The following is a 12,082-nucleotide window of genomic DNA, read 5'->3' on the forward strand; positions in this document are numbered from 1 at the left end:
CTACACATATCCTTACAAGTACGATTTTGGCTGTATTATTTGTGTCCCCTTCAAAAATTGCTCTTGAGAAATGTAATGTTTATTGTTTCTGTAAAATCATTTTAAAGAAATAAGCATCTGAACCTAAATGGAGACAGGAGACTCAATATTTACAATAGCATATAGATATTTACCGCTAGCACATTACACTAAGTATAAAAATAAATAGCACACACAAATATCAGGGAAAATATTCCAATTTAATTATATTTAACTATTTTTATAGATACTTTACAATATTAAATTAAATCGTTTCTCCCCCCCACTGCTCATGTCTGTTGTGGGATTGTTTTATCCTATCATCCTGATTCTGACAAGGAATCAGCACAGTATTTACAACGAATGACATTTAAATGTTTTAATTCATATAATTCATATTACATATAAGTATATTAAACACTATGCTTTATATGATAGTGCAGCAATGCATGAATTCAAAATTCTTTTGTGCCCCACAAACTTACCAGACATTCTCTTTATAGTGCTGAATTAAGGAGATGCATCTAAAAAATAAAGGAGCAGTGTGCACTACAGCAGTCAGTAACAGAAGCACAGTAGGCATACAGTAGACATCAGATGCTCTGCACTGCAGTTACAAGTTATACTTGGTGTCACACACAGTTGGCACTTCTACCACCTATTACATGTCCAAACGGGATGAACTGAAATTGTCACTCACATGCCATCATATTTCTACAGGTTTCATAGTGATTATAGTGCAGTGCATTCATACCATATCTGTGTGAATCGGTGTGAAGCTACTGGTCCTCATACTGTCAAAGGGACTAGAAAAATGGTATAACACTATCCTTAGAGCAATGCAAAACAAAAAACGTTTGTCAAATACATACTAAAGTATAAAATAGGTATCTATGTAATGAGTGAGTGATTTGATCTGTGATTGAAATTAAAATATCTGTACCCTCCCTAAGCTAACACCCACTGGCACTGCTAATTTGTTTAATTTGTTTGTTTGTGTGTCTAAATAAGTGTTTATAATGGTCTTCATGCACTTTGGGATAATCAATGCAATTCTCTAGCTCCAGTTTATTCATGTCACCCACATGAACCACAATAATGCATTTTCCAAAAAGTTGTGTTTACCCCTTCCATACAAAGACCTGAACTCTATAGGCTATGTTAAAGTTTGCAATATTTAAATACGAGGGGCGCCAGACTGGGGGTAAAACCAGTACTGATTACCAGGGCCCCAAGGGGAGAGAGGGCCCTTGAAAAGTCTGGAATATATTTTAACATGGAACATGGGGGCCCATCAGGACTGCCTATGCATAGGGCCCGGAATCTTGTGCTACGCCCCTTAATACAACTGACTACTTTTGTGAAGTGGTAATCTATTAAATACTCTTCTTAATAATAAACCAGTGCAATTATACTCCTAGAGTAAATACATCTATAGGTGTTGATTTAATGCTTGTGATTTTACTGTGTATGTTAGTCCTTAGCTACCTGCTTAGGAATCCTTCTCGAACAAAAGATATGTTGTTTGATAAAGCATCTGCCGAGAACATAACTGTACAAATGAATCAATGGCGGTGAAAATGTGCATGTGTCCTTTTAAATAAGCATGTGTCATCACTGTCCATCTAGCAGAACTCTACTTTACAAGCAGGGAACGTTTCCTCCTGCATAGCCACAGTGCTGTTGCTGCCTAGGACTGTAACGCCCAGTTGTCGTTGTTTTTCTTGAGTTTCCCGATACCACTCATGCATCATCGGTGATTCAAACGTGGGAATCAGGGTCACCTAGAAGTTTACACAAAGGTGAAACAGACTAAGTATGTTACATTATCCCCTCAAAAATGTAGTAACTTAACAGAAGATTGTTTTGGGTCCACTCTGATATGGTGATCACAGGCAACCATAGGTATACCTATCCTTGTAGAAGTGGCATTAAATAGAAAGTGGCATGACAAAAAACAATTCTACAAGTAACTTGCAATTTCATGTTTAACCCCAGATGGAGATAGAGAGGCTAAAGTTCTGTGGAGTTCCTTTGAATTGACTTCTACTGCATGTATCTACTCATACATACCGGCGCATCCTCAGCCCATAAAGATTTCCCTTCCAATAATGCATCCAGAATGGACCTCATCAAGCATTCCTTGAGTGTGTCGTCCCCACTTATTATGTAACAGGACGATCGCAAGCGGCAGAAAAACTCAACATCAACAGTGGAAGCTCCATGGCCCGACGGAAGGTAAGCCAGGTCCAAGTATACTGAAGCGCCAACCTTGCTACCTGTTGATGCATTATGACACCAGTCAGTACTAGATAAATATCTTCATACAATAATAAACCATGTGAAATCAGTTCAAACCTGCTGTTGCAGATCGTTTAGAAGCAGAGCCTGTGCTACGACTCGCCATTATGTCTCCTGCTGAGCTGCTTCTCGAGCCACTAACAGAAGTACCTTGACTACCAGCCCTGGTTTTGGTGCCTTGTGTTAAAACACTAGAAGATGTTAACCTCTGCGTAACTCTTCCTGCTTTTCTGCCTTTTGTTGCACCAGGCTTTACGTTGTTAACAGGATCGGGCATACAAGCACCAGGCTGAGGTGGAAGAGGAGGCAAGTCTTTCAGAGGTGCGGGTGGGGGATCCTTCGGCAAAGGATGATTCCCACTGCAAGAATTCACACCATCATTTAGGTTCTGGGATTGCAGGTGGACACCAGCTTCTTCATCAGAATCCAGAAGTCCGTCTGCAGTAATGGATGGGCAATCCTCTAGACCAGGATGTGCATCTGAGTCTGTCGCCATAGGAAAATAGTCGCTAGCAGAAGTGAGAGGGGTCTCCTGAGTTGGATGAGTGGCCTTGTTACCTGAACATGAAGGTGGAAGGGGCTTAGCTACATATTGGGAATGGTCACTATCATCAGAATGGTTCAATGGGCTGGTGTTACGAAAACCTGGTGACAGTGGATCCTCTTGATCGCCAACCGGTTTGAAATGTTTGAACTCACATGGAGAGACCAAGCAAAGGTCAACATCATGGGTAGCATCAAATACTAGACCGTGCGGTCCAGATGAACACCCTTCCGGGCCATCATGAGGTGTCCTCTGGGTGTGAGGCTTCTTTAAAGACAAAGACATTCCTACTTTGAAATCGGAATTGACATGGTGTCCATTGGAGTAAGAGGTTTCGTCTTCGTTGGTGGACTCGCTCACTGTTGGCAGCATTTGTTCAAAAGACATCGACAATGACTCATCAACCTCAGTGGACTGCGGTGAACTTACTTCTGCAGGCATTGAGTGTGTGGTGGTATAAGTGGGAGATATATCAGGCATTATATCCTTGAAAGAGCTGAGAGACAGGAAACTAGAATGCTTCTCTTTGGAGGAAGTTGAGATACTTTCTTGGTTACTTTTAGGGCATCCGGACTCTGAAAACTTGGACAATCCCATCTGCTGGCTCTCTGAACCAAGACACATCTTAATGCCAAAACTACTATGATCTTTTGAGGCCCAGGTCTCTTCAGGTGACAAGTGATAAGGAGTATGACCAGCACTATTTGGACCTGATCTAGGAGATGTTAGCTCCAACGTCTTTTCATCGGGACTGATACAAACTTCCTCATGTCCATTTTTCAAAGCCCCATCAAGCAAAGTATACTCAGTTGGAGTGAGGTCTAGATTCACACAGAGCTCATTTTTTATTTTGACAAAGGGTCTCGCAGATGCTCCTGACTTGCTAGGTTTTACCATGCTACTACACATAGACTGCACATTCTCTGTTGAGACATTTTTCAGGTTCCCAGAGTCAACAGTTTGCCTCTTCACAAGTAATTCTGGATCCATTTCCAGAAAATCTGCCGTCATATCTTCTGGTGAAGACATTAAGGAGCAATTTACATCTTCTGAGTCTGTTGACAACTTCTGATTCTGCTGCTCCTTGTTAGATTTAAAGTTTTTGGTTTTGTCCTCGGCCGGTTTTTGTAACTTTGCTTCGTTTTTTACGTTTCCAGGCTTATTTGAGTTCAGTAATCCTGTGGAGGTTTTCTTGATATCTTTCCCAAGAGACTTTGTTGCTTTTCTTTCTTCGGGTTTGCTATCTAACTTTGGTCTTCTCGTTGAAGAATTTTTGCTGCCTGACGTTTCTCTCTGTCCATTTTCCTGTTTCTTTGAGTCTGATATGTTTATTTTTTCATTGCTTTTGTCCTTCAAAGACTCCTTCCTTGTAACTAGTCTGGAAGGTTTATGTTTCACATTGCTTTCTACAGATTTCAACTTTTCTTCACTTTTCAGATCATTTGCATTCATGCCTTTGGTTTTGTCTTTTAGCTCTACATCTCCACGAACAGCTCTGTCTTTTGAAGCACCATTGCTTGGTCTGGATTCATTTTTAACAGATTTGGGACTGTCCTGACTCTCTGCAACTTTGGGATTCTTATCTGATTTTGATGTTTCAAAATCTTTGGAGCACACTACAGGGCGCTTGAGAAACTCTAGATGCTTCAGTCTCTCCAGACCATCCATTATCTTTCCCTGTGGTGTAGAGCCAGGGAAGAGAACTCTGATGATTTTCTCTGTTGGGTTAGCAGGATGCCAAACAAGCAAAGCACATATAGAGACCAAAGAGGTTAGGTGGCCATCTAAACTCTTGGATTTGGAACTATTATCTGGCCAGTTATTCATAAAAGACTCTACTTCTTTGCTACGTTTGACTGGATTTAGGATGTAAAGCTCAAGGCATCCCACTCCCATTTTCTGGAAAAGAATAACTGGTTCTATGGAGCCACTTGAATTGCGAAAAAGCGGTTCTGGTGAGATCTTGAGTTTTTCCAAATGCTGTAAAATTAGTGCTGCTAGATCACTGCTTCGTAGTACATTAGGATCACCCTGAAGTTTTTTAAGTCTGTTTGGGGCATTTAGGAAAACCACACCAAGCTCTGGAGAGATTAGATTCTTCGCCCATTGCTCCTTTTCCTGTGAGTCAGGTTTATTTTCCTCAAGCTCTGCGACCTTCCTCTCCAACAGGCTGTTAACTCCCGGCAGGTTATCTGTTCCAACATGTGTAAGCAGCACTGAGTCAACGCGGTCCAAGTGCCTTACGAGCTTCCAGAAGCAAGAGCGTGGATCTGCTCCACCATTTACCAAAATATTGAAGCCATTGACAGCAAAAAAGGCACAGTCGCCTCTTCCTCCTGGAAAGACATAACAGCACGGACGACATAGCTTAAGAAATCCCACTGTGCCAGGCGGCTCTAAGAGATCAAATGCAGACTGTGGCTCTAAGGACTCAAAAATGTGGTCCGTGAACTCTTGAAGGCCCCCCATTTTAGGTAGTACCATTAGAGGATTCACCTTAATGTCGATAATGTCATGTATGCTGTGCTTCCCTAGCACTGAGTTTTTCCATTTTCCAGTTTTAGGACAGCTTAAGGTGAGGTTTGCCTTGCCATGTGTGCTTACAGAGTTTAAGAGAGCTTGAATCTGTTGGAAAGGAACCAAAAACAGCATTAATTCAAATGTATGAGAAAACAGTTATTACATTAATGTACCACAGAATCATTTGTAATGCTCAGAAGAATCATATTATATACAAATATAGCAATTTTTTTCAAATCCACTGCTAATGTACATTTTAATTTAATATTAGCATATATATTTACAGTCTGGCAAACCTCTTCATCTGAAAAGATCTGGGTGAAATCATTTGGAGTGAACTGCCCCGTGTGCAGGACCAGATCCCCGGAGTCCTCAAGAGACTGTCCCGTGAGCACCAGCAATTTGTGCCGAGGTATGGATGCTATCAAGCTGTGGACCTGAATTTAAAAAAAAAAAATACATATCCTGTATATAAATAAATGACAAAAATATTTCAATGTATATTTAAATATTTATATATTCATATATATATATATATGCACACCGATCAGGCATAACATTATGACCTAATATTGTGTTGGTCCCCCTTTTGCTGCCAAAACAGCCCTAACCCATCGAGGCATGGACTCAACTAGACCCTTGAAGATGTGCTGTGGTATCTGGCACTGTCACGATCACCAGTAATAGTGCCCGTGTAGTCCACCAGAGGGCACTCCACCTCAGACTATTGCCATATTACCACAGACTACATTACCCACAATACTCACTGCCCGGACACTGATCCTGATTACATGTCTCATTTACCTTGTTAGCTCACCCTATATAAGCCTGGTCAATTCTGTCAATCATTGCTGCATTTGGATCCTCAACCTTCTGTCTCAGAGCAGTACGTTACAGGCACCAAGATGTTAGCAGCAGATCCTTTAAGTCCTGTAAGATGGGACTTGTTTGTTCAGCACATCCCACAGATGCTCGATTGGATTGAGATCTGGGGAATCTGGAGGCCAAGTCAACACTTCTAATTCATTGTTGTGCTCCTCAAACCGGAAATATGACCATATTAGCCCGGTTCTGTCAACACTGCACTGGCTCCCTATTAAACATTGTATACATTTTTAAATCTTGCTTATTACTTACAAAGCACTAAATGGTTTAGCTCCACAGTACTTGAGCGAGCTCTTAACACATTATACTCCACGTCGATTGCGGTCTCAAAATTCTGGCCAGTTGATAATACCTAGAATATCAAAATCAACTGCTGGCAGTCGATCCTTTTCCTATTTAGCACCTAAACTTTGGAACAGTCTTCCTAGCTTCCTAGTATCTACGCTAATGTTAGTATCTACGCTAATGTTAGTCTCTCTGTTTATCCTGAGGTTTACATTAGTCTGCCAAATCCAGATCAGATGGTGGACCTGCGCCTAGACAGGACCACAACGCAGGCGTCCGGAATGCATTGGGGGTTTTCTGTTTTAGCTGAGGATGGGGTTGTTTAAGTGGCGCCAAATTAAATAACTAATCAGTTTTTACAATAGAAATTAATTAATCAATCAAAAACTTACTTGAGCTTTTTTACTAAAGCAAAATTAATTTCCTATTATCACTGCAAAGCTGCTTGGAAGCAATCGGTGTTGTAAAAGACACTATATAAATGAAGGTGACTTGACTTGACTGTGTATTCTGACACCTTTCTATCAGAACCACCATTAACTTCTTGAGCAATTTGAGCTACAGTATCTTGTCTGTTTGATCAGACCACACAGGCCAGCCTTCACTCCCCAAGTGCATCAATGAGCCTTGGCCGCATGGCCCTGTCGCCGGTTCACCACTGTTCCTTCCTTGGACCACTTTTGATATATACTGACCACTGCAGACCGGGAACACCCCACAAGAGCTGCAGTTTTATTGTTATAGCCATCACAATTTGGCCGGTGTCAAACTCACTCAAATCTTTAAGTTTGCCCATTCCTGCTTCTAACACATCAACTTTGAGGACAAAATGTTCACTTGCTGCCTAATATATCCCACCCACTAACAGGTGTCATGTTGAAGTGATTATCAGTGTTATTCACTTCACCTGTCATTGGTCATAATGTTATACCTGATCGGTGTATAAATATATATATATACACATACACTTTATATACTATATCATTTTTGTTACAAATGTTTGGGTTAAAAAAAATTACAAAATTTGACTGCAAGATTGGTAATGGTGTCTTACATTGCCAAGGCACTAAATTTAGCCTTAACATATCTAATGTGAACCTTGTCATTTATTGATTATTGTGTAATACAAATAAATAGAATCAAGGAAGAGAAGAGATGCCTTTAACAGTCACACACCTCAGAGTAGAGAAACCCTTCAGATGGATTTACTACAACTTTAATGTCCAGTACATCTGAACTGAAATGAAATGTCTTCTGACCTATGATGGGATTGTAGGGAGACAGACAAAATGAGTCAATAGGGAAATAATCAGAACTAGTACACAAGCACACAAAGACGGCATGCATATGTGGATTTCTCAACAGCAAACATTAATGCATTACACACTAATCTGAAAAAAAATTATGTACAATAAGGTAAATCAAAGCAAACTGCACTAAACTTTAAAGTAAAAAAATTGTGTACCTCTACTGAGCAAGAACTATTTGGCAATTCTGTAATCATTTTAAATCAAGAGTCAAACTTCAAAGCGTCTTGATGCTGCCATAATCTAACACAGAACCAGAGTAGTTTTCCTGAGTATGAGAGCTGCAAACATCTATCTGGTTCGTCAGCAAAATTCCTTTCAAAACTACTCCAAGAAAATGTTCCACTGCTGTTCTTTTCACTAGCAGCCAAAGTCTGAACAATTGGTAGAAAGCACTTCCTTCCGGTCTTTCTGCTGTGTGTACTAAAAAAGCTAAATAGGACCAACGCACAAACCTAATACAACATTTACTGAACAATAGAAGCGGGCTGTAAAGAAGTTGCGATTGTGCTCAGTACACCATTTACACAGTCCTCATTAGGCATTAATGATTCTCTCCCAATAAAGCAAATAAAACATAAGACAGGCTGTAATGAAATAACATTTAAAATACAAAAGGAACAGGATTACTAATAAAGATTTTCTGATAAAGATTTCCATATCCTTGTTAAGACTTTATTTCAGAAAAATAGTTTTACATACTCAACAGTTATTGAAATGTTCCTGTAATCATGGTACTCTCAGTATATTTTGAATAATCTAAGGCATGCATGTTCCTTTTTTCACTATTCTCATGTTTGGCATGACCTATAATTATTTTAATATAGGAATATGCCTGTTTTTTTCAGCTGTTTTGAACCTGAATTATTGGCATACTTTAAATGGAGCTGTGGTGGGGCTGAACTACACAGTTGCTTCTTTGTTAATTCATAAGATTGCATCCCACACATATATCATGTGCTGCAAATGGGCTACAAAATATTCCCAACAGAGTTCTTTAAAAGTGTAGCTTTTAATGTCTATCACTGCCAACCTAAATTTGGTTCTTTTTGAATACCTCACAAACTTGTGTCTCCTGTATGACTTTGAAAAATTACCTCTTACGTCTTTGGATTCATAAGAAGAATGCTGAGAAGTGAAGAGCCTCAGCTGCTCATCCAAGTTACACACTGCCAGGTCCACATCCCATGCACGAACACCTATGTAAGGAGACGCAAATACCTTTACATATTCAAAGCATTACCAAGACTTAGTGTATTAAAACATGTGCTAATGTCCTTAGTGACACTTACTGTACTGGGTTTATGCCTATTACAAAAACAATGAACGTTGATTTGAGAGCAAGCAGGCTAAACCCCCCACAGCAAACGCACTGCAGTCAGCATGGCATTGAAACATCATGTGAGACACATTGTGGCTTTCAGAGACAAATCGGACAGTTGGCTGACTGGCCATCATTGTTTTGTGGCTTTGGTCTCCAGTACTCATGAAATATAAAAGCCTCTGAACAGCATGTTCTCATCGAATATGAGAATAAAAAGAAGCTGACTCATCACTTCTAGAACTGAAATAAATAAATAAACAAACAAACAATTTCGGCATAAATAGCAGTACATTTTCTGATATATAGGAAAGGGTGGACTGACAATAAACTAAAGCCATGCTGTAATATTGTAAATAAAACTTTTTTTTTTTAAATTATGATTGCAAAAAATACAGATTACATATTTATGATATATAACGTTGTATGCAATATACAAAATGTATTAGCAATATGTTCAATGTCATCAGAAAATAAGAGTTTACAATGATGGCTGAAAACTGAAAAATAACAAAAGAAAAAAATAGCGAAGATAGAGAAAAAGAACATTAATCTATACATCAATTACAGTGTACAAATTAAAGTCCTAACAAAATGGTCATTCTACTTGCTTTCTTATGTACTGAAGATGTAATAGTATTAAGACACATTTTAAATTATTTTAAAAAGACAGAAAAATGGTTTGTTGTTGGTAAACTTACATTAATGGATATAAAATTTGTGCACACACACACAAAAAAGATTAACTACATTTATAACAAAGCAATCATTCTTTTTTAGTAGAATCAGAATCAAAGTACCCAAAAGAAATTATGTATTTTAAAGTTGTTATGGATACATCTTGCTGGATATTATTTTTCATCTTGCTGGATATTAAAGTTGTTCAGTATAGAAATTACCAAAATAAATGATAGACAGTTTCGGTGTGAACTTGGCAAAACGAGCATCTATCAATTCAGCTTTCTATTTATTCATGAAACTGCAATTAAAACCTGACAAATTACTTCTGTGTGAGGTAAAATGAAAGAAAATATGAAAAGAAAAATATTTTAATTTTACTGTAAGCTGTTATTTGTCTTTCTTTGTAAACAGATTTCCATTTTCTGCCCGCTCACCATGGAGACAGGCTCTTCCCAGTTTTTGATCGCCCTAGACATCTGTGCTGTCAACATCTGAGATACTGTTAAAGCCTCATGAACACTTAAAAATGGTACCACTGTCTCTGTTGTTGAAATGTTGAATATGAAAATTATAAAGCTCAAACTGGTAGCTATTTTTGTTTTGTAGCATGTAGCTTGTATCTAGCAGGTCTAAGATGATCATTGGCTATCTTAGACCAGCTAGACAACACTTACAGTGTTCCACAACAATGCTAGATTAGATTAAATTGGATTTCTCATCATGGTGATGATGGCCACTAAAATATACATGTAAGCAAAAAAACGACCGCTGGGGTGGGTGTGAACATGCAGAGCTTTGAGCCCAAACTGTTGACGTTAAAAAGAACACATTATTTAAAATACTAATTCGTTTCTATATAAAGACTGTCACGTACTAATACACCTGCAAGCTAAATAATGTACTTGAGTGTACTGGAAAGGGTGATGCAGAAGGTGGCTATTTTTGATGTTTATATCTGATGCCATAACGCTGCAGTGCAGGGAACAGCTGCGCGAATCTTGTACCAGAATAAACATGGCATTATTGCTTTAAACGCAAATAGGTTATACGTTATGTACGACAGCTTGTTGAAATGTGTTAAAAAAGAAGAAGAAAAAGAAATAGAAAAAAGTAAGCTGAACGCGAGAGAAAGTGCCTGGCGCAGTGCACTGTGTTGATTGTGTTTCAACCATCTCAATTCACCAAAGAACGGCTGTATTACAAAATCAAAGAATGGAATGCTCGCAACCAGTTCTACAACATGCAGATATGAAAAATAATGATAATATCCCATACATATTATAAGAGCTTGGATTAAACACTGTTATTATTATTCCTATAAATCAAAAAATCATAAAGGAATACCTCGTTCGATCTCCACCACAATATAGTCCAGTATGTGCGGTCTATAGAGGGCACCGATTACAATCAACATCGAGTATTTGTCATTGCTGAATCCAGGATGGGCTGTCAGGTCCTCTGATTCCATCACTGCCGTTAGACCCGACGCCATGTTGGAAAGTTATTCTTATGATGTAATACACAAGCATTCGAGTCGAGCATTATTGAAGGAACGGGCGGATAATTTGAATGAAACTGAAGCTGACCAATCGAAGTCAGGATTCAGACCGCTTTGTAGCACGCATCTATTCTCTGCACTCTTCAACATTTAGCTTAATTTTATTTTATTTTTTTAAGGAACGCATTTAACAGCCTATGAATCAAATTGGAATAGGCTGTATGAGTTAAGTAAAATACATTCACACAATTTCTCTCTACATTAGAAAAATTGTAGATGAGGAAATCAAAACAACACAACCATTCAGTAACTCGTGACTTTATTATGAATTTCCAAGTTATTTTACACAGCAGAACAGTGTCTGAGGTAGGCTAAAAGGCACCTTTACGTAGGCCTACTGCACATAATAATTCTGCACAATTCTTGTTTGAGCTTTTTTTAACTGAAAGCAACTTGCACTGACTATCTTAAAATATGTCAGTGCCATTCATTTGTCTCAAGATGCATACGAATAATGTTTTTTCTTTCTTTATAAAAGGACGTTTATAAAAGCTAAGGTTTAATCATGGCTTAATCTAAGCCGCGTCTGTGAAACCAGGCAATGAGTAGCCTGTATCTGAGTAGCTATCTATCACTGTAAAATCTTTTCAGCATTAACATAACATGTCACAATAGCTTTAATTTTGTTGTCAACTCGCTATTCTTCAGTTATTATAAAGTGG

At 38.6% G+C, this 12,082-nt stretch overlaps 1 protein-coding gene across 1 annotated transcript; it reads right to left on the reverse strand.

Annotated features, from left to right (window-relative positions):
- Positions 1–221: 221 nt before the first annotated feature.
- Positions 222–11,383, reverse strand: map1sb (microtubule-associated protein 1Sb). The gene is made up of 7 exons (XM_079818443.1): positions 11,207–11,383; positions 8,958–9,059; positions 7,730–7,812; positions 5,680–5,820; positions 2,377–5,488; positions 2,092–2,297; positions 222–1,802 (listed from the first exon to the last, which is right to left on the reverse strand). The coding sequence occupies exons 1-7, from the start codon at positions 11,352–11,354 to the stop codon at positions 1,644–1,646; spliced, it is 3,951 nt and encodes a 1,316-aa protein (XP_079674569.1). The 5' UTR covers positions 11,355–11,383; the 3' UTR covers positions 222–1,643.
- Positions 11,384–12,082: the final 699 nt, after the last annotated feature.

This window comes from Gobio gobio (genome assembly GCF_949357685.1).
Source record: "Gobio gobio genome assembly, chromosome: 6".
Lineage (NCBI taxonomy): Eukaryota > Metazoa > Chordata > Actinopteri > Cypriniformes > Gobionidae > Gobio > Gobio gobio.